This window comes from Ranitomeya variabilis, chromosome 6, assembly GCF_051348905.1.
Source record: "Ranitomeya variabilis isolate aRanVar5 chromosome 6, aRanVar5.hap1, whole genome shotgun sequence".
NCBI classification, from domain to species: Eukaryota; Metazoa; Chordata; class Amphibia; order Anura; family Dendrobatidae; genus Ranitomeya; species Ranitomeya variabilis.
In genome coordinates, this window is record NC_135237.1 from 4,979,974 (window position 1) to 5,004,775 (window position 24,802).

Consider the following 24,802-nt stretch of genomic DNA (forward strand, 5'->3'; position numbering starts at 1 on the left):
TTCCAAATCTATATCCTGACCTTTGCTGGAAGCTCTAGGGGGCTGGTGTTCTCCCCCCGGACTGTTAGACGGTTCGGGGGTTCTTGAATTTCCAGTGTGGATTTTGATAGGGTTTTTGTTGACCATATAAGTTACCTTTCTTTATTCTGCTATCAGTAAGCGGGCCTCTCTGTGCTAAACCTGATTCATTTCTGTGTTTGTCATTTCCTCTTACCTCACCGTCATTATTTGTGGGGGGCTTCTATCCAGCTTTGGGGTCCCCTTCTCTGGAGGCAAGAAAGGTCTTTGTTTTCCTCTACTAGGGGTAGCTAGATTCTCCGGCTGGCGCGTGTCATCTAGAATCAACGTAGGAATGATCCCCGGCTACTTCTAGTGTTGGCGTTAGGAGTAGATATATGGTCAACCCAGTTACCACTGCCCTATGAGCTGGATTTTTGTATTCTGCAGACTTCCACGTTCCTCTGAGACCCTCGCCATTGGGGTCATAACACCCTCCCCGACTTCGCGGGGCCCCTACACCCCACAGCGCGGGGCCCCTACCCCCACGGCGCAGGGCCCCTACTGTTGTGAATCTGCTTTTGGGCTCCTTCTGGTGGTGGCTATTGGTACTGGTGACTCGGGTGTGTTTTCTTTCTCAGTTCACCTGTTTTCATCAGTAGTGGGGTGTTCCTATTTAATCCTGCTCTTCAGTCATTGCCTTGCCGGCCATCAATGTAACCAGAGCCTTTCTGTTGCATGTACCTGCTCCTAGACTACTGATCAGCTAAGTTGGACTCTTAGTCCTAAGTTTGTTTGCATTTTTGTTCCAGTTTACAGTTAAGTCATTCTCTGTAGCTGGAAGCTCTTGTGGGCTGAAATTACCACTCCGGTGTCATGAGTTGACACATGAGTTTTAAAGTAATTTCAGGATGGTATTTTAAAAGGGTTTTCAGCTGACCGTGCAGTTCCCTTTTGTATCTTTCTACTATCTAGTAAGCGGACCTCGCTTTGCTGAACCTACCTTCATACTGCGTATGTCTTTTCCTCTGAACTCACCGTCAATATATGTGGGGGGCTTCTGTCTCCTTTTCGGGGGAATTTCCCTAGAGGTAAGCCAGGTCTGTTTTTTCCTCTACTAGGGTAAGTTAGTTCTCCGGCTGGCGAGAGACGTCTAGGGATAAAACGTAGGCACGCCCCCCGGCCACTATTAGTTGTGTGGTAGGTTTAGCTCACGGTCAGCTCGAGATTCCATCACCCAAGAGCTCGTTCGTTATTTATGTGTCCTGACGTTCCCCTGCCATTGGGAACCATGACAGTATGGCCGGCCACGTGTTAAAACTGTTGGCAGAAGAAAGGAGAGAAAAAGAAGTCTGCAAATTTTTTTTTTTTTTTCCCTCTGTGTTTGCTCTATAGTTGAATCAGTTGCATTTCAGCTCTAATTGCAGTCTTTGTCTCCCTCTCCTTCTAACCCTTGAATGGCTCTGATCTCACCTGCTTAAAATGGATCCTCAGAGTTTGGCTACAGGTTTGAATAATCTTGCCACAAAAGTTCAAAATTTACAGGATTTTGTTATACATGCTCCTATATCTGAACCTAGAATTCCTATACCAGAGTTTTTCTCCGGAGATAGATCTCGTTTTCTGAATTTCAAATATAATTGTAAATTATTTCTTTCTCTGAGACCTCGCTCCGCTGGAGATCCCGCACAGCAGGTTAAGATTGTAATTTCCTTGCTGCGAGGTGACCCTCAAGATTGGGCATTTGCATTGGCACCAGGGGATCCTGCGTTGCTCAATGTGGATGCATTTTTTTCTGGCTTTGGGGTTGCTTTATGAGGAACCTAATTTAGAGATTCAGGCTGAAAAAGCCTTGATGGCCCTATCTCAAGGGCAAGATGAAGCTGAAATATACTGCCAAAAATTTCGTAAATGGTCTGTGCTTACTCAGTGGAATGAGTGCGCTTTGGCGGCGAATTTCAGAGAGGGTCTCTCTGATGCCATTAAGGATGTTATGGTGGGGTTCCCTGCGCCTACAGGTCTGAATGAGTCCATGACAATGGCTATTCAGATTGATCGGCGTTTGCGGGAGCGTAAACCTGTGCACCATTTGGCGGTGTCTTCTGAGAAGGCGCCAGAGATTATGCAATGTGATAGAATTCTGTCCAGAAGCGAACGGCAGAATTTTAGGCGAAAAAATGGGTTGTGCTTCTATTGTGGTGATTCAACTCATGTTATATCAGCATGCTCTAGACGCACAAAGAAGGTTGATAAGTCTGTTTCAATTGGCACTTTACAGTCTAAGTTTATTCTATCTGTGACCTTGATTTGTTCATTATCGTCAATTACCGCGGACGCCTATGTCGACTCTGGCGCCGCTTTGAGTCTTATGGATTGGTCCTTTGCCAGGCGCTGTGGGTTTAATCTAGACCCTCTGGAAGTCCCTATACCTCTGAAAGGTATTGATTCTACGCCATTGGCTAGTAATAAACCACAATACTGGACACAAGTGACTATGCGTATGACTCCAGACCATCAGGAGGTGATTCGCTTCCTTGTGTTGTACAATCTACATGATGTTTTGGTGCTCGGATTGCCATGGTTACAATCTCATAACCCAGTCCTTGACTGGAAAGCAATGTCTGTGTTAAGCTGGGGATGTCAGGGGGCTCATGGGGACGTACCTTTGGTTTCCATTTCATCATCTATTCCCTCTGAGATTCCGGCATTTTTGTCTGATTATCGTGATGTTTTTGAGGAGCCTAAGCTTGGTTCACTCCCTCCTCACAGAGATTGCGATTGTACCATAGATCTGATTCCAGGCAGTAAATTTCCAAAGGGTCGTTTGTTTAATTTATCCGTACCTGAACACGTTGCTATGCGAGAGTATATTAAGGAGTCTCTGGAAAAGGGACATATTCGTCCTTCTTCATCTCCCTTAGGAGCCGGTTTTTTCTTTGTGTCTAAAAAAGATGGCTCTTTGAGGCCGTGTATTGATTATCGACTCTTGAATAAAATTACAGTCAAATATCAGTATCCTTTGCCACTGCTGACTGATTTGTTTGCTCGAATAAAGGGGGCTAAGTGGTTCTCTAAGATTGATCTTCGTGGGGCGTATAATTTGGTGCGAATTAAGCAGGGGGATGAGTGGAAAACCGCATTTAATACGCCCGAGGGCCATTTTGAGTATTTAGTAATGCCTTTTGGTCTTTCAAATGCCCCTTCAGTCTTTCAGTCCTTTATGCATAACATTTTCCGTGAATATTTGGATAAATTTATGATTGTGTATCTGGATGATATTTTGATTTTTTCGGATGACTGGGACTCTCATGTCCAACAAGTCAGGAGGGTTTTTCAGGTTTTGCGGGCTAATTCCTTGTGTGTGAAGGGTTCTAAGTGTATTTTTGGGGTTCAAAAGATTTCTTTTTTGGGGTACATTTTTTCCCCTTCTTCCATTGAGATGGATCCTGTCAAGGTTCGGGCTATTTGTGATTGGACGCAACCTACTTCTCTTAAGAGCCTTCAGAAATTCTTGGGCTTTGCTAATTTTTATCGTCGATTTATAACTGGTTTTTCAGATGTTGCTAAACCTTTGACTGATTTGACTAAAAAGGGTGCTGATGTTGCTGATTGGTCCCCTGCTGCTGTGGAGGCCTTTCGGGAGCTTAAGCGCCGCTTTTCTTCTGCCCCTGTGTTGCGTCAGCCTGATGTTGCTCTTCCTTTTCAGGTTGAGGTCGACGCTTCCGAGATCGGAGCTGGGGCGGTTTTGTCGCAGAAAAGTTCCGACTGCTCCGTGATGAGACCTTGTGCGTTCTTTTCTCGAAAATTTTCGCCCGCCGAGCGAAACTATGATATTGGTAATCGGGAGCTTTTGGCTATGAAGTGGGCTTTTGAGGAGTGGCGTCATTGGCTTGAGGGGGCTAGACATCAGGTGGTGGTATTGACCGATCACAAGAATCTGATTTATCTTGAGTCTGCCAAGCGCCTGAATCCTAGACAGGCGCGCTGGTCGTTGTTTTTCTCTCGGTTTAATTTTGTGGTCTCATACCTACCAGGTTCTAAAAATGTGAAGGCAGATGCCCTTTCTAGGAGTTTTGAGCCTGATTCCCCTGGTGATTCTGAACCTACAGGTATCCTTAAGGATGGGGTGATATTATCTGCTGTTTCCCCAGACCTGCGACGGGCTTTGCAGGAGTTTCAGGCGGATAGACCTGATCGTTGCCCGCCTGGTAGACTGTTTGTTCCTGATGATTGGACCAGCAGAGTCATCTCGGAGGTTCATTCTTCTGCATTGGCAGGTCATCCTGGAATCTTCGGTACTAGGGATTTGGTGGCTAGGTCCTTCTGGTGGCCTTCCCTGTCTCGAGACGTACGAGTTTTTGTGCAGTCTTGTGATGTTTGTGCTCGGGCCAAGCCTTGTTGTTCTCGGGCTAGCGGATTGTTGTTATCCTTGCCTATTCCGAAGAGGCCTTGGACTCACATCTCTATGGATTTTATTTCTGATCTCCCTGCTTCTCAGAAAATGTCTGTCATCTGGGTGGTGTGTTACCGTTTTTCAAAGATGGTTCATTTGGTACCCTTGCCTAAGTTGCCTTCCTCATCCGAATTGGTTCCTCTGTTTTTTCAAAATGTGGTTCGCTTGCATGGTATTCCGGAAAATATCGTTTCTGACAGGGGGACCCAGTTCGTGTCTAGATTTTGGCGGGCATTCTGTGCTAGGATGGGCATTGATTTGTCTTTTTCGTCTGCGTTCCATCCTCAGACTAATGGCCAGACTGAGCGAACTAATCAGACCTTGGAGACTTATTTGAGGTGTTTTGTGTCTGCGGATCAGGATGACTGGGTTGCCTTTTTGCCGTTGGCAGAGTTTGCCCTCAATAATCGGGCTAGTTCTGCCACTTTGGTTTCTCCTTTCTTTTGCAATTCGGGGTTTCACCCTCGTTTTTCTTCCGGTCAGGTGGAGTCTTCGGATTGTCCGGGGGTGGATACTATGGTGGATAGGTTGCATCGGATTTGGGGACAGGTGGTGGACAATTTGAAGTTGTCCCAGGAGAAGACTCAGCATTTTGCTAACCGCCGTCGTCGTGTTGGTCCTCGTCTTCGTGTTGGGGACTTGGTGTGGTTGTCTTCCCGTTTTGTCCCTATGAGGGTTTCTTCTCCTAAGTTTAAGCCTCGGTTCATCGGTCCTTATAGGATTTTGGAGATTCTTAACCCTGTATCCTTTCGTTTAGACCTTCCGGCATCTTTCGCTATCCATAATGTCTTCCATCGGTCGTTGTTGCGGAGGTATGAGGTGCCGGTTGTTCCTTCTACCGAGCCTCCTGCTCCTGTGCTGGTTGAGGGTGAATTGGAGTATGTTGTAGAGAAAATCTTGGACTCCCGTATTTCCAGACGGAGACTACAATATCTGGTTAAGTGGAAGGGCTATGGTCAAGAAGATAATTCTTGGGTAATTGCTTCTGATGTTCACGCCTCTGATTTGGTTCGTGCCTTTCATAGGGCTCATCCGGATCGCCCCGGTGGTTCTTGTGAGGGTTCGGTGCCCCCTCCTTGAGGGGAGGGTACTGTTGTGAATCTGCTTTTGGGCTCCTTCTGGTGGTGGCTAGTGGTACTGGTGACTCGGGTCTGTTTTCTTTCTCAGTTCACCTGTTTTCATCAGTAGTGGGGTGTTCCTATTTAATCCTGCTCTTCAGTCATTGCCTTGCCGGCCATCAATGTAACCAGAGCCTTTCTGTTGCATGTTCCTGCTCCTAGACTACTGATCAGCTAAGTTGGACTCTTAGTCCTAAGTTTGTTTGCATTTTTGTTCCAGTTTACAGTTAAGTCATTCTCTGTAGCTGGAAGCTCTTGTGGGCTGAAATTACCACTCCGGTGTCATGAGTTGACACATGAGCTTTAAAGTAATTTCAGGATGGTATTTTAAAAGGGTTTTCAGCTGACCGTGCAGTTCCCTTTTGTATCTTTCTACTATCTAGTAAGCGGACCTCGCTTTGCTGAACCTACCTTCATACTGCGTATGTCTTTTCCTCTGAACTCACCGTCAATATATGTGGGGGGCTTCTGTCTCCTTTTTGGGGGAATTTCCCTAGAGGTAAGCCAGGTCTGTTTTTTCCTCTACTAGGGTAAGTTAGTTCTCCGGCTGGCGAGAGACGTCTAGGGATAAAACGTAGGCACGCCCCCCGGCCACTATTAGTTGTGTGGTAGGTTTAGCTCACGGTCAGCTCGAGATTCCATCACCCAAGAGCTCGTTCGTTATTTGTGTCCTGACGTTCCCCTGCCATTGGGAACCATGACACCCTACCCCCACAGCGCAGGGCCCCTACCCCGAAAGCTCGGGGCCCCTACCCCAACAGCGCTGGGCCCCTACCCCCACAGCGCAGGGCCCCTACCCCGACAGCACGGGGCCCCTACCCCGACAGCACAGGGCCCCTACTCCGACAGCGCAGGGCCCCTACCCCCACAACGCAGGGCCCCTACCCCGACAGCGCGGGGCCCCTACCCCGACAGCGCGGGGCCCCTACCCCCACAGCACTGGGCCCCTCCCCGACAGCGCAGGACTCCTTCCCCGACAGCGCCAGGCCCATACCCCGACAGCGCAGGGCTCCTCTACAGCGCAGGGCCCCTCCCCGACAGCGCAGGGCCCCTCCCTGACAGCGCAGGGCCCCTCCCCGACAGCGCAGGGCCCCTCCCCGACAGCACCGGGCCCCTACCCCGACAGCGCGGGGCCCCTACCCCGACAGCACGGGGCCCCTACTCCGACAGCGCAGGGCCCCTACCCCCACAGCGCAGGGCCCCTACCCCCACAGCGCAGGGCCCCTACCCCGACAGCGCGGGGCCCCTACCCCCACAGCACTGGGCCCCTCCCCGACAGCGCAGGACTCCTTCCCCGACAGCGCCGGGCCCATACCCCGACAGCGCAGGGCTCCTCAACAGCGCAGGGCCCCTCCCCGACAGCGCAGGGCCCCTCCCTGACAGCGCAGGGCCCCTCCCCGACAGCGCAGGACTCCTTCCCCGACAGCGCCGGGCCCATACCCCGACAGCGCAGGGCTCCTCAACAGCGCAGGGCCCCTCCCCGACAGCGCAGGGCCCCTCCCTGACAGCGCAGGGCCCCTCCCCGACAGCGCAGGGCCCCTCCCCCACAGCGCCACCTCCTCTCACACTCACCCTTGTTGGTGACGCGAGTGCGGCTCAGATTCACTTTCAAGAGATTTTTGCACTTCTGGACTCCGAGCTTCAAGACATTGTCACCAACCATGGTGTCCGACAATCCCAGGACCTGTGAGGGAGAACACCGCCGATCAGTGAGGCGACGTCGGCGGGACATGGGCTCCACTATACGGCCCCATCACATCTGCCCATCCCCCAATGTACTGTGCCCCCATCATGTGTCACATCAGGACCAGGCTGCTCCCTACTACACAATGGGGGGTCCGTATCATGGAGACCACAACTGACATGAGTGAAAAGGGGGGACAGAACGAACCTGGAGGTGCAGGAGATGGGGGATGCACTCAGACACCCCTCTGCTGGTCACTTTAGTCCGATCCAGACTCAGCTGCTCCAAAAGCTTCAGCCCCCGCAGGTGAAGGAGTCCGGAGTCCGACACCGACGTGTTACACAGAGAGAGGACACGCAACCTGGGAAAGCAACAAAAGTGCACGAGAGCGTCCGTCACCGCTAACCACACCCATCACTGAGAGCACACATGTACATGAGGGTCCGTCACCACTAACCACACCCATCACTGAGAGCACACGTGTACATGAGGGTCCGTCACCACTAACCACACCCATCACTGATAGCACACGTGTACATGAGAGGGTCCGTCACCTCTAACCACACCCATCACTGATAGCACACGTGTACATGAGAGGGTCCGTCACCGCTAACCACACCCATCACTGAGAGCACACATGTACATGAGGGTCCGTCACCGCTAACCACACCCATCACTGAGAGCACACGTGTACATGAGGGTCCGTCACCACTAACCACACCCATCACTGATAGCACACGTGTACATGAGAGGGTCCGTCACCTCTAACCACACCCATCACTGATAGCACACGTGTACATGAGAGGGTCCGTCACCGCTTACCACACCCATCACTGATAGCACACGTGTACATGAGAGGGTCCGTCACCGCTAACCACACCCATCACTGATAGCACACGTGTACATGAGAGGGTCCGTCACAACTAACCACACCCATCACTGAGAGCACACATGTACATGAGGGTCTGTCACCACTAACCACACCCATCACTGAGAGCACACGTGTACATGAGAGGGTCCGTCACCATTAACCACACCCATCACTGATAGCACACGTGTACATGAGAGGGTCCGTCACCACTAACCACACCCATCACTGAGAGCACACGTGTACATGAGGGTCCGTTCCCCGTCCCTCCTCACCCCCAGCACCCTTCAGCCGCGGACGGGTGATGACAGTGCTCTCACCTCGTGAGCTGTGCGATGTGCTGCACGCCGCGATCTGTGATCTGGGTGTGATCTGTGAGGTCTAACTCTAGGAGACCGCTGTGATGAGACAGATGTGACAGTCCGGCGTCTGACAGGCTGTGTCTCCCGGGAAGCAGTAGACGCACGAGAGACAGACCTGTGACAGGAGAGAAGCCCGCTCAGGACAGGAGAACAGTGCACACACCACCAAGAGGGAGCCGAGCCCGAGACCTCACCAGACAGGAGCTCCAACACCCGGCTGGAGCTAAGAGACTGCACCCCCGATAGTGTGAGTGTGGAGAGCGCCGGGAGGGCAGAGACCGTCTGCAGCGACTGCTCAGTCACACGAGTGCTGTCCAAATGGAGTGTCGTCAATTGCTTCAGACCAGACAGTGAGGAGATGTCCGACACCTAAGAGACAAAGAGACAGTTGAGTGTGCAACTCAGAGACCACACATAGAAAACGTATACCCCACAAACGTGAGCGGACCATTGTAGGCTGCCTACACGGCCCCACCTGGGTGTGCTTCATGCTCAGCACCCTAAGATCTGGGCAGCGCTCCACCAACACGCCGAGGGTGCGCTCAGTGATCGCCGTCTGATTGACGCTCAGATGGGTGAGCGAGCAGCTCGTGTTCAGCAGGAAATCACACATCCCACCATCGCTGACTTTATTCTGATCCAGCACAAGATGAGACAAATGCTTCAGACCTGCAGAGACACAGAAGCAAAAACCAGAAGTGATCAGAACACGGAGCAATGAATGGGGGAAGGCAGACAAAGCAGATCGATGGCAGAGAGAGATCAGACAAAGCAGAGCGATGGCAGAGAGAGATCAGACAAAGCCGAGCGATGGCAGAGAGAGATCAGACAAAGCAGATCGATGGCATAGAGAGATCAGACAAAGCCGAGCGATGGCAGAGAGAGATCAGACAAAGCCGAAGCGATCGCAGAGAGAGATCAGACAAAGCCGAAGCGATGGCAGAGAGAGATCAGACAAAGCAGAGCGATGGCAGAGAGAGATCAGACAAAGCCGAGCGATGGCAGAGAGAGATCAGACAAAGCCGAGCGATGGCAGAGAGAGATCAGACAAAGCAGATCGATGACAGAGAGAGATCAGACAAAGCCGAGCGATGGCAGAGAGAGATCAGACAAAGCAGATCGATGGCATAGAGAGATCAGACAAAGCCGAGCGATGGCAGAGAGAGATCAGACAAAGCCGAAGCGATGGCAGAGAGAGATCAGACAAAGCAGAGCGATGGCAGAGAGAGATCAGACAAAGCCGAGCGATGGCAGAGAGAGATCAGACAAAGCAGATCGATGGCATAGAGAGATCAGACAAAGCCGAGCGATGGCAGAGAGAGATCAGACAAAGCCGAAGCGATGGCAGAGAGAGATCAGACAAAGCCGAAGCGATGGCAGAGAGAGATCAGACAAAGCAGAGCGATGGCAGAGAGAGATCAGACAAAGCCGAGCGATGGCAGAGAGAGATCAGACAAAGCCGAGCGATGGCAGAGAGAGATCAGACAAAGCAGATCGATGGCAGAGAGAGATCAGACAAAGCCTAGCGATGGCAGAGAGAGATCAGACAAAGCCGAGCGATGGCAGAGAGAGATCAGACAAAGCCGAGCGATGGCAGAGAGATCAGACAAAGCCGGAGCGATGGCGGAGAGAAATCCGACAAAGCCGAGCGATGGCAGAGAAAAATCCGACAAAGCCGAACGATGGCAGAGAGAAATCAGACAAAGCCGAGCGATGGCAGAGAGAAATCAGACAAAGCCGAGCGATGGCAGAGAGAAAACAGAAAAAGCCGAGCGATGGCACAGAGAAATCAGACAAAGCCGAGCGATGGCAGAGAGAAATCAGACAAAGCCGAGCGATGGCAGAGAGAAATCAGACAAAGCCGAGCGATGGCAGAGAGAGATCAGACAAAGCCGAGCGATGGCAGAGAGAGATCAGACAAAGCCGAACGATGGCAGAGAGAGATCAGACAAAACCGAGCGATGGCAGAGAGAGATCAGACAAAGCCGAGCGATGGCAGAGAGAGATCAGACAAAGCCGAGCGATGGCAGAGAGAGATCAGACAAAACCGAGCGATGGCAGAGAGAGATCAGACAATGCCGAGCGATGGCAGGGAGAAATCGTAGAAAGCCGAGCGATGGCAGAGAAATATCAAAGCCGAGCAATGGAAGAGAGAAATCAGACAAAGCCGAGCGATGGCAGAGAGAAATCAGACAAAGCCGAGCGATGGCAGAGAGAGAGATCAGACAAAGCCGAGTGATGGCAGAGAGAGATCAGACAAAGCCGAACGATGGCAGAGAGAGATCAGACAAAACCGAGCGATGGCAGAGAGAGATCAGACAAAGCCGAGCGATGGCAGGGAGAAATCGGACAAAGCTGAGCGATGGCATAGAAAAATCAGACAAAGCTGAGCGATGGCAGAGAGAAATCAGACAAAGCCGAGAGATGGCAGAGAGAGATCAGACAAAGCCGAGCGATGACAGAGAGAGATCAGACAAAGCCGAGCGATGGCAGAGAGAAATAAGACAAAGCCAAGCTATGACAGGGAGAAATCAGACAAAGCCGGAGCGATGGCAGAGAGAAATCGGACAAAGCTGAGCGATGGCAGAGAGAAATCAGACAAAGCCGAGCGATGGCAGAGAGAAATCAGACAAAGCCGAGCGATGGCAGAGAGAAATCAGACAAAGCCGAGCGATGGCAGAGAGAAATCAGACAAAGCCGAGCGATGGCAGAGAGAAATCAGACAAAGCCGAGCGATGGCAGAGAGAAATCAGACAAAGCCGAGCGATGGCAGAGAGAAATCAGACAAAGTCGAGCGATGGCAGAGAGAAATCAGACAAAGCCGAGCGATGGCAGAGAGAAATCAGACAAAGCCGAGCGATGGCAGAGAGAAATCAGACAAAGCCGAGCGATGGCAGAGAGAAATCAGACAAAGTCGAGCGATGGCAGAGAGAAATCAGACAAAGCCGAGCGATGGCAGAGAGAAATCAGACAAAGCCGAGCGATGGCAGAGAGAAATCAGACAAAGTCGAGCGATGGCAGAGAGAAATTAGACAAAGCCTCTCCATTACTAACCCCAGGGCTTGATGTCTGATTGAGCCCCTTGCCACGATACATTTTTGGATTTGTGGCAGATCTGGTTTTCCTCAGTTTAAGACCTTTTTTCCTTTCTGGTCATCGGGGGTTAATGCAGTTACCCCCCCCCCCCCGGTGGCCGCTGGTGTTATTGCATTGCTGATGTTGGTGGTGACCACTCCCACCATCCTTTAAGAGGTCACCTGATGCATCAGCTGACTGTCGGTGTTAGTTCATTCTGCAGCGACCAAGCTGGGGGAAGGAGCTTGCTGTGAACAGTTGTTCTTCTGCTGAGTTCGGTGAGTCTGGTATTTCTTCCCGCTGAGCTGTGCAGCATTAAGCTAAGTGTTGTTTTCTTATACCTTGTCTGTCTTTCCTTATCCCTGTGTTGTATTACTGCAGTGGTGGGACCAGTGCTCTCCCCTGCCAGTTCCCTACGTAGGGATAGGTGCAGGGCAAGTGAGGGACTAGGTATCCTGGTCGGCAGCGGGGTGAAAGAACCCATATAGGGACGTTAGCAAGATAAGGGCACATCTGCAGGCCAGTACAGGTGGTGCCCATTCCCCCAGTCCCTACCAACAGGGCCCACCGTTGTATTTATGTCCCCGGTGTTCACTTGTTTGTTGAGCTGTTTGTGACAGACCTACGGTTGGGTCATTTCATACCGGGTCAGTCACATCGTGACACCCCTATCCACTACTAATGGTGTGTGATCCTGCTTAATTTTGATAACCAGTAGAGGGAAAGCCCACGGCTGATGTTAATAATATCCCCATAAGTTCCCAGGCTATTAATAACAGTTTACAGCTGTTTGCTTAGCCTTTACTGGTGAATTTACAGGGGACCCCAGAAAAAAATGATTTAGAGTCCCCTTAAAAATTCTAACAAGCAAAGGCTAAACAGAGAGCTGTGGGCTAATATTAATAACCTGGTACGGGCAGGGATTTTATCCCCCTCCCCACAGGCTACCAACATCAGCCCTCAGCCGCTCCAGAAATGGTGCATCCATAAGATGCTTCAAATCTAGTGCTTAGCCTCGAGGGTCCCACTTACCGTGGTGCGGCTGCAAGTGGGATAATAGGGTTGGGGTTGATGTCAGCTGTGTAATGTCAGCTAACATCAAGCCCAGGGGTTAGTAATGGAGAGACATCTATAAGACATCTCCATTACTAACCCCACAGTAAGATTGCAAAAAATACACCACAACAATAAAGTCCTTTTAATTAAAGTAAACATTCCCCACCCTCATTTTCCCATTTATTACAGTAATGAATATACTAAAAAATTCCTCACCTGTCTGACAATAATCCATTTGTCCCACAAAGAAGTCCATCTGTGGATTGCATGGTGGGATGACACGACTGCTCAGCCATGAATCCAGGACACACTGAGCTGAGATTGGTGCGCGTCTTCAGAGATGAGAGGTGACGTTATAGAGGTTACCGCCGGTCAAAGCCAGCTGACACCATGCTCACTTTAGTGTGAGCCGGCCGATGAACTGCGGTGACCTTCAAGATGTGGAGAATGTTCTCACGGTGCTAGTGGTTATCTCATTGAGGTCACCGGAGTTCATCAGGCTGCTCACAATGAACTGAGTGTGGGAACTGCAGCTTCAGTGACCGCCGGTAACCTCTATGACGTCACTGCTCGACACTGAAGCTGCGCTGTCTTCTGGATGTCAGGGTGAACGGTCACATCATGGCATTATTCATCAAGACATCCAGATGTAGCAGGGATGGATTACGGCATGGGACAAACCTCGTCAGACAGGTGAGGAACATGGTGTTTTATTATATTTTGTCTTTTACAGGGGACATGGGCTTCAGTGGATTAGGCTTAAAGGGAACCTGTCACCCCCCCCAAGGCGTTTTTGACTAAAAGGGCCACCTTGTGCTGCACTAATGCTGCATTCTGTCAAGGTGGCTCTTTTCGTTGGGGTCCTTGCCAACGCTGAACTATTCGTTTTTATAGTTTGCCCCTCATACCTGTATTCTGTCCAAACGCCTCCCAGCCATCCCTCAGGCCCTCTGCGTGCTGCCTCCACTTCCTTCATTAACGTCCGCCTGCACTGGAAGTTTTTTTTTTTTTTACGGGCATGCGCAGTTTGCGCTACCCTTCGACTCCCATCACATGATGGGAACTTACAGAGCAGGCGCCGGGGGACGTTAATGAAGGAAGTGGAGGCGGCGCACAGAGGCCCTGAGTGACGTCTGGGAGGCGGTTGAATATAGGTATGAGGGGCAAACTATAAAAACGAATAGTTCACCGTTGGCAAGGACCCCAACGAAAAGAGCCACCTCGACAGAATACAGCATTAGTGCAGCACAAGGTGGCTCTTTTAGTCAAAAAACGCCGGAGGGGGGTGACAGGTTCCCTTTAAAGGTGAGTATCACAGAGCTATTTTGTTTCAAATAAAGGAGTCTGTGTCATTATTTCAGTTACAGGACTTAATCCTTCTTGTGTCTTTTTTACAATATGATTATGGGGTTAGCAATGCCCGCCGGCTCCTGCTCCCCGCCGGCTCCTGCTCCCCGCCGGCTCCCGCTCCCCGCCGGCTCCCGCTCCCCGCCAGCTCCCGCTCCCCGCCGGCTCCTGCTCCCTGCTGGCAGTATGCGGTCTGGGATGTCACTGATGCACAGGGTGGAGGTCCCAGTGTGTTGCCGAATGGTTGTGAAGCTGTGAGTAATGACAGTGCGGTTACCCCGTAGGTGCAGCAGACAGTTCTCCGTCAAGTTACGGCAGCCGCTGAGGTTCAGGTTCTGTATCTTCTGCAGATGCTTCAGCTCACAGAGGCCGTGATCTGTGGGGAAACAATCAGCATGATCAGCCATCAGCATGAGCCTAGAGAGATGTGAAGAGCATGGATCAGTGAGGAAGGAGCGGCCATTCCCCAATGATGGGAGGTGTATGGATCAGTGAGGAAGAAGCGGCTGTCCCCCTGTGATGGGAGGTGTATGGATCAGTGAGGAAGCAGCGGCCGTCCCCCTGTGATGGGAGGGTGTAAGGATCAGCTGATACCTGTGATGAGACTGGAGGAGCTGAGGCTCAGGCGGCGGAGGCCTGGGAATCCTCGCAGCTGTCGGACGAGGTCGTTGGTGCAGTACGGGTAGCAGTTCAGCACAATCCCGCGAACGGAGCAGCCGGAGAAAAGCTCCAGGGTCTTTGGACGCAGAATCCGCTCCTTAATCATGTGATCGATGATCATCTCCGCCAGATCTGGTGTGAGACCAGACAGAGAGCCGGGGTACTGCAAGCTGGGGGCTACGGAGAGAGGCGGCGTCACGGTACAGAACATGTGTGCGACACACACACCGCCACAGCCCGGCACACAGCAACACACCGCCACATCCCACCACACCCCGACACACACCGCCACATCCCATCACACCCCGGCACAGAGCCCACACACCGCTACATCCAACCACAACCAGGCACACAGCCACATCCCACCACACAGTGCACACACAGCCACATCCCACCACAGTGCACACACCGCCACATCCCACCACACAGTGCACACACTCTCACATCCCACCACACAGTGCACACACAGCCACATCCCACCACACATTGCACACACCGCCACATCCCACCACACAGTGCACACACTCTCACATCCCACCACACAGTGCACACACCGCCACATCCCACCACACAGTGCACACACTCTCACATCCCACCACACAGTGCACACACAGCCACATCCCACCACACAGTGCACACACAGCCACATCCCACCACAGTGCACACACCGCCACATCCCACCACACAGTGCACACACTCTCACATCCCACCACACAGTGCACACACAGCCACATCCCACCACACATTGCACACACCGCCACATCCCACCACACAGTGCACACACTCTCACATCCCACCACACAGTGCACACACAGCCACATCCCACCACACATTGCACACACAGCCACATCCCACCACACAGTGCACACACCGCCACATCCCACCACACAGTGCACACACTCTCACATCCCACCACACAGTGCACACACCGCCACATCCCACCACACAGTGCACACACCGCCACATCCCACCACACAGTGCACACACTCTCACATCCCACCACACAGTGCACACACAGCCACATCCCACCACACATTGCACACACAGCCACATCCCACCACACAGTGCACACACCGCCACATCCCACCACACAGTGCACACACTCTCACATCCCACCACACAGTGCACACACCGCCACATCCCACCACACAGTGCACACACTCTCACATCCCACCACACAGTGCACACACAGCCACATCCCACCACACATTGCACACCGCCACATCCCACCACACAGTGCACACACTCTCACATCCCACCACACAGTGCACACACAGCCACATCCCACCACACATTGCACACACAGCCACATCCCACCACACAGTGCACACACTCTCACATCCCACCACACATTGCACACACAGCCACATCCCACCACACAGTGCACACACTCTCACATCCCACCACACAGTGCACACACCGCCACATCCCACCACACAGTGCACACTCTCACATCCCACCACACAGTGCACACACAGCCACATCCCACCACACATTGCACACACTCTCACATCCCACCACACAGTGCACACACAGCCACATCCCACCACACATTGCACACACAGCCACATCCCACCACACATTGCACACACAGCCACATCCCACCACACAGTGCACACACCGCCACATCCCACCACACAGTGCACACACTCTCACATCCCACCACACAGTGCACACACAGCCACATCCCACCACATTCAGGCACACAGCACACACACAGACACATACCGTAACATATACAGCCACATCCCACCACACCGTACACAGCACACACCCTGGAACACAGCACACACACAGCCACACCCTGGCACACAGCCCACACACAGCCACACCCTGGCACACAGCACACACACAGCCACACAGCACACACACAGACACACCCTGGCACACAGCACACACACAGACACATACCGTAACATACACAGCCACATCCCACCACACCGTACACAGCCACACCTCGGCACACAGCACACACACAGCCACACCCTGGCACACAGCACACACACAGCCACACCCTGGCACACAGCACACACACACTGCCACATCCCACCACATCCAGGCACACAGAAGACACACCGCCACAACCTGGCACATCCCACTACACCCGGCACACCCACCGTCACACAGAACACACACCGTCACAGTACTACCTATGATGAGGCACACAGGACATATATTGATGCGGGGGTCTGCGTTTCCCCACCACAAGTTACAATGGTGGCTCCACTGCAGGAATTGTGGGACACGGGATCCATAAAGGGTGAGATGATCCGTAAGAACCCTGCGATTCCCGTGGCCCCAGACCAGTGTCAGTCTGAACTGGTGTCACTGGTGGTGCACAGACTTATCGGGCAAGGTGGACAAGACCTAGGACTTGCCGGTGATGATGGGCAGCACCCGCCGGAGCGTCAGGCTTCTCAGCGAGGGAGCAGCCGATGTTCTGCAGATTTTGGGCGGCTCCGGTCTCTCCACACTCTCCTGTCGCATCTCAGCAGCCGCCCCCGCCATGACACGTGGGGGATGGGGAGAAGAGTCATCGTCAGGCTGCTGTGCCGACCTAAGAACACACAGGATTCTGGGTATCTGTGCCACCGCCACACACGGCAAGAGGCGCCTATGCCCCCGCCCAAAAGTCACAGTCCTCCCCAAAGTGTAGACAAGTCTGGCTGTCCCGCCATACCGCGCTGAGCCCCACTATACCACACGCCGCCCCACTATACAGTGCACTGCCCCGCCATGCAACACCATGCACCATCCCGCTATACCGCCCCGCCATACCTTGCATCATCCCACTATACCGCTCAACGTCCCGCCATATCACGCACTTCCTCGCCACACCATGCACCGCCCCGTTATACTGCCCCACCATACCATGCGCCCCCCACCATACTGTGCACCGCCACGCCATACCACACATCGCCCCGCTACACCATGCACCACCCAGCCATACCATGCACTGCTCTGCCCTAACACGCACTGTTCCACTATACCGTGCAAACGTCCCACCTTCCCAGGCACTTCCCCGCCACACCCTACACCGCCTCGCCATACCGCCCCGCTATATCGTGCACTGCCCCACCACACCACCAAACTATACTGGGCATCGTCCAGCTATACCACCCCACTATACTGCAAACTGCCCAATCACACTGTGCACCTCTATACCGCGTATCACCCAACTATACCGCGCACAGCCCTGCCACACCATGCACCGCCCCACTATACTGCGCATCGCCACGCTATACCACGGACCCACCAGGATATCACGCTCACCGGAGTCTGACGCCGTTCTCTGGCCAGTGGTGGGATCCGCCGCTCACATGATGATCAGGAGAAGAATCAAGGACTCCTGCAGCCGGAGAAGAGACAGAAAGTGAGGGGCTTCTGGGGCCGGAACCTCCTGACAGCACCACAACCCTCACCCTCCTCCATCACCGACCACCTCTGTCCATCCTCCAGACAGAACACATCCAGCAATCTGCACTGTTCTCTACTCACCGAGACATGAACCGCACCTGCACACGGCCTCCGCCTCTACCTGCACACTGCCTCCGCTCTACCTGCACACGGCCCCCGTCTCTACCTACATACGGCCCCTGCCTCTACCTGCACACGGCCTGCGCCTCTACCTGCACCCGACCTCCGCCTCTACCTGCACACGGCCTGCGCCTCTACCTGCACCCGACCTCCGCCTCTACCTGCACACGGCCTCCGCCTCTACCTGCACACAACCTCCGCTTCACCTGCAAACGGCCCCGCCTCTACCTGCACACGGCCTCCGCCTCAACCTGCACACGGCCTCCGCCTCAACCTGCACACGGCCTCCACTCTATTTGCACACGGCCTCCGCCTGTACCTGCACACAACCTCCGCTCTACCTGCAAACGGCCCCGCCTCTACCTGCACATGGCCCCCATTCTACCTGCACTCGGCCTCCACCTCTACCTGCACACGGCCCCCACTCTACCTGCACACGGCCTCCGCCTCTACCTGCACCCGACCTCCGCCTCTACCTGCACCCGACCTCCGCCTCTACCTGCACCCGACCTCCGCCTCTACCTGCATACAGCCCCCGCCTCTACCTGCACATGACCCCACTCTACTTGCACGCAGCCCCCACCTCTACCTGCACACAACCTCCGCCTCTACCTGCACACGCCCCCCCACCTCTACCTGCACGCGGCCCCCGCCTATTCCTGCACGCGGCCCCCCGCCTCATCCATGAGTAGACTGCGGCCGTCTCCTGTATTAACAGTTGATACACATAATATTTCCCCACTCGGGAGATATAACGCACCCTCCGATCCCGCAACACCTGCGGCTCCCTTGTCCATGTCTTCATTCTCCTCTTGATGAACCAAGCGGTGTCCACGCCCTGAGGATGATGAGGGAAGTAGTTACCAGAGAAAGACATCACACATAACAGTGTCCACATGATATACCCCTTTTGCACGTTATGTACAACCGTATGTCACATATACTTCTCCCCGTATGCTATATACACTCCCCCTATACGTCACATATACTTCTCCCCGTATGCTATATACCCTCCCCCTATACGTCACATATACTTCTCCCCGTATGTTATATACACTCCCCCTATACGTCACATATACTTCTCCCCGTATGCTATATACACTCCCCCTATACGTCACATATACTTCTCCCCGTATGTTATATACACTCCCCCTATACGTCACATATATTTCTCCCCGTATGTTATATACACTCCCCCTATACGTCACATATATTTCTCCCCGTATGCTATATACACTCCCCCTATACGTCACATATACTTCTCCCCGTATGCTATATACACTCCCCCTATACGTCACATACACTTCTCCCCGTATGCTATATACACTCCCCCTATACGTCACATATACTTCTCCCCGTATGCTATATACACTCCCCCTATACGTCACATACTTCTCCCCGTATGCTATATACACTCCCTCTATACGTCACATATACTTCTCCCCGTATGCTATATACACTCCCCCTATACGTCACATATACTTCTCCCCGTATGTTATATACACTCCCCCTATACGTCACATATACTTCTCCCCGTATGCTATATACACTCCCCCTATACGTCACATATACTTCTCCCCGTATGCTATATACACTCCCCCTATACGTCACATATACTTCTCCCCGTATGCTATATACACTCCCCCTATACGTCACATATACTTCTCCCCGTATGCTATATACACTCCCCCTATACGTCACATATACTTCTCCCCGTATGCTATATACACTCCCCCTATACGTCACATACACTTCTCCCCGTATGCTATATACACTCCCCCTATACGTCACATATACTTCTCCCCGTATGCTATATACACTCCCCCTATACGTCACATACTTCTCCCCGTATGCTATATACACTCCCCCTATACGTCACATATACTTCTCCCCGTATGCTATATACACTCCCCCTATACGTCACATATACTTCTCCCCGTATGCTATATACACTCCCCCTATACGTCACATATACTTCTCCCCGTATGCTATATACACTCCCCCTATATGTCACATATACTTCTCCCCGTATGTTATATACACTCCCCTATACGTCACATATACTTCTCCCCTGTATGCTATATACACTCCCCCTATACGTCACATATACTTCTCCCCTGTATGCTATATACACTCCCCCTATACGTCACATATACTTCTCCCCGTATGTTATATACACTCCCCCTATACGTCACATATACTTCTCCCCGTATGCTATATACACTCCCCCTATACGTCACATATACTTCTCCCCGTATGCTATATACACTCCCCCTATACGTCACATACTTCTCCCCGTATGCTATATACACTCCCCCTATACGTCACATATACTTCTCCCCGTATGCTATATACACTCCCCCTATACGTCACATATACTTCTCCCCGTATGCTATATACACTCCCCCTATACGTCACATATACTTCTCCCCGTATGCTATATACACTCCACCTATATGTCACATATACTTCTCCCCGTATGTTATATACACTCCCCTATACGTCACATATACTTCTCCCCTGTATGCTATATACACTCCCCCTATACGTCACATATACTTCTCCCCGTATGTTATATACACTCCCCCTATACGTCACATATACTTCTCCCCGTATGCTATATACACTCCCCCTATACGTCACATATACTTCTCCCCGTATGTTATATACACTCCCCCTATACGTCACATATATTTCTCCCCGTATGCTATATACACTCCCCCTATACGTCACATATACTTCTCCCCGTATGCTATATACACTCCCCTTATACGTCACATACACTTCTCCCCGTATGCTATATACACTCCCCCTATACGTCACATATACTTCTCCCCGTATGCTATATACACTCCCCCTATACGTCACATACTTCTCCCCGTATGCTATATACACTCCCCCTATACGTCACATATACTTCTCCCCGTATGCTATATACACTCCCCCTATACGTCACATATACTTCTCCCCGTATGCTATATACACTCCCCCTATACGTCACATATACTTCTCCCCGTATGCTATATACACTCCCCCTATACGTCACATACTTCTCCCCGTATGCTATATACACTCCCCCTATACGTCACATATACTTCTCCCCGTATGCTATATACACTCCCCCTATACGTCACATATACTTCTCCACGTATGCTATATACTCCCCCTATACGTCACATATACTTCTCCACGTATGCTATATACACTCCCCCTATATGTCACATATACTTCTCCCCGTATGCTATATACACTCCCATTATACGTCACATATATTTCTCCCCGTATGCTATATATACTCCCCCTATACGTCACATATACTTCTCCCGGTATGCTATATACACTCCCCTATACGTCACATATACTTCTCCCCGTATGCTATATACACTCCCCCTATACGTCATATATACTTCTCCACGTATGCTATATACACTCCCCCTATATGTCACATATACTTCTCCCCGTATGCTATATACACTCCCCCTATACGTCACATACACTTCTCCCCGTATGCTATATACACTCCCCCTATACGTCACATATACTTCTCCCCGTATGCTATATACACTCCCCCTATACGTCACATATACTTCTCCCCGTATGTTATATACACTCCCATTATACGTCACATATACTTCTCCCCGTATGCTATATACACTCCCCCTATACGTCACATATACTTCTCCCCGTATGTTATATACACTCCCCCTATATGTCACATATTCTTCTCCCCGTATGCTATATACACTCCCCCTATACGTCACATATGCTTCTCCACGTATGTTATATACACTCCCATTATACGTCACATATACTTCTCCCCGTATGCTATATACACTCCCCCTATACGTCACATATACTTCTCCCCGTATGCTATATACACTCTCCCTATACGTCACATATGCTTCTCCACGTATGTTATATACACTCCCCCTATACGTCACATATACTTCTCCCAGTATGCTATATACACTCCCCTATATGTCACATATACTTCTCCCCGTATGCTATATACACTCCCCCTATATGTCACATATACTTCTCCCCATATGCTATATACACTCCCCCTATATGTCACATATACTTCTCCCCGTATGCTATATACACTCCCCCTATACGTCACATATACTTCTCCCCGTATGCTATATACACTCCCCCTATAAGTCACAGATACTTCTCCCCCGTATGCTATATACACTCCCCCTATATGTCACATATACTTCTCCCCGTATGCTATATACACTCCCCCTATACGTCATATACTTCTCCCCGTATGCTATATACACTCCCCCTATACGTCACATACACTTCTCCCCGTATGCTATATACACTCCCATTATACGTCACATATACTTCTCCCCGTATGCTATATACACTCCCCCTATACGTCACATATACTTCTCCCCGTATGTTATATACACTCCCCCTATATGTCACATATACTTCTCCCCGTATGTTATATACACTCCCCCTATACGTCATATACTTCTCCCCGTATGCTATATACACTCCCCCTATACGTCACATATACTTCTCCCCGTATGCTATATACACTCCCCCTATACGTCACATATACTTCTCCCCGTATGCTATATACACTCCCCCTATACGTCACATATACTTCTCCCCGTATGTTATATACACTCCCCTATACGTCACATATACTTCTCCCCGTATGTTATATACACTCCCCTATACGTCACATATACTTCTCCCCGTATGTTATATACACTCCCCCTATACGTCACATATACTTCTCCCCGTATGTTATATACACTCCCCTATACGTCACATATACTTCTCCCCCGTATGCTATATACGCTCCCCCTATACGTCACATATACTTCTCCCCGTATGTTATATACACTCCCCCTATACGTCACATATACTTCTCCCCGTATGTTATATACACTCCCCCTATACGTCACATATACTTCTCCCCGTATGCTATATACACTCCCCCTATACGTCACATATACTTCTCCCCCGTATGCTATATACACTCCCCCTATACGTCACATATACTTCTCCCCGTATGCTATATACACTCCCATTATACGTCACATATACTTCTCCCCGTATGCTATATACACTCCCCCTATACGTCACATATACTTCTCCCCGTATGCTATATACACTCCCATTATACGTCACATATACTTCTCCCCGTATGCTATATACACTCCCCCTATACGTCACATATACTTCTCCCCGTATGTTATATACACTCCCCCTATACGTCACATATACTTCTCCCCCGTATGCTATATACACTCCCATTATACGTCACATATACTTCTTCCCGTATGCTATATACACTCCCCCTATACGTCACATATACTTCTCCCGTATGCTATATACACTCCCATTATACGTCACATATACTTCTCCCCGTATGCTATATACACTCCCCCTATACGTCATATACTTCTCCCCGTATGTTATATACACTCCCCCTATACGTCACATATACTTCTCCCCGTATGCTATATACACTCCCCCTATACGTCACATATACTTCTCCCCGTATGCTATATACACTCCCATTATACGTCACATATACTTCTTCCCGTATGCTATATACACTCCCCCTATACGTCACATATACTTCTCCCCGTATGCTATATACACTCCCATTATACGTCACATATACTTCTCCCCGTATGCTATATACACTCCCCCTATATGTCACATATACTTCTCCCCGTATGCTATATACACTCCCATTATACGTCACACATACTTCTTCCCGTATGCTATATACACTCCCCCTATACGTCACATATACTTCTCCCCGTATGCTATATACACTCCCCCTATATGTCACATATACTTCTTCCCGTATGCTATATACACTCCCCCTATACGTCACATATACTTCTCCCCGTATGCTATATACACTCCCCCTATACGTCACATATACTTCTCCCCGTATGCTATATACACTCCCATTATACGTCACATATACTTCTTCCCGTATGCTATATACACTCCCCCTATACGTCACATACTTCTCCCCGTATGCTATATACACTCCCCCTATACGTCACATATACTTCTCCCCCGTATGTTATATACACTCCTCCTATACGTCACATATACTTCTCCCTGTACGCTATATACACTCCCCCTATACGTCACATATACTTCTCCCCGTATGCTATATACACTCCCCCTATACGTCACATATACTTCTCCCCGTATGCTATATACACTCCCATTATACGTCACATATACTTCTTACCGTATGCTATATACACTCCCCCTATACATCACATATACTTCTCCCCGTATGCTATATACACTCCCCCTATACGTCACATATACTTCTCCCCGTACGCTATATACACTCCCCCTATACGTCACATATACTTCTCCCCGTATGTTATATACACTCCCCCTATGTCACATATACTTCTCCCCGTATGCTATATACACTCCCCCTATACGTCACATACTTCTCCCCGTATGCTATATACACTCCCCCTATACGTCACATATACTTCTCCCCCGTATGTTATATACACTCCTCCTATACGTCACATATACTTCTCCCTGTACGCTATATACACTCCCCCTATACGTCACATATACTTCTCCCCGTATGCTATATACACTCCCCCTATACGTCACATATACTTCTCCCCG

General features: G+C 50.8%; 1 protein-coding gene across 1 annotated transcript in view; it reads right to left on the minus strand.

The window, feature by feature from the left end:
• The window catches only part of LOC143781256 (uncharacterized), a 177,364-nt gene that overhangs the window by 39,202 nt on the left and 113,360 nt on the right, over window positions 1-24,802 (minus strand). Inside the window, exons 8-17 of the mRNA XM_077267750.1 lie at window positions 18,918-18,995; window positions 17,894-17,969; window positions 16,999-17,177; window positions 14,555-14,797; window positions 14,238-14,336; window positions 8,958-9,151; window positions 8,677-8,851; window positions 8,441-8,597; window positions 7,460-7,613; window positions 7,141-7,252 (exon numbers count right to left, since the gene is read on the minus strand). Coding sequence (XP_077123865.1) covers window positions 7,141-7,252; window positions 7,460-7,613; window positions 8,441-8,597; window positions 8,677-8,851; window positions 8,958-9,151; window positions 14,238-14,336; window positions 14,555-14,797; window positions 16,999-17,177; window positions 17,894-17,969; window positions 18,918-18,995 — 1,467 coding nt within the window. The remainder of the gene's footprint in view (window positions 1-7,140; window positions 7,253-7,459; window positions 7,614-8,440; window positions 8,598-8,676; window positions 8,852-8,957; window positions 9,152-14,237; window positions 14,337-14,554; window positions 14,798-16,998; window positions 17,178-17,893; window positions 17,970-18,917; window positions 18,996-24,802) is intronic.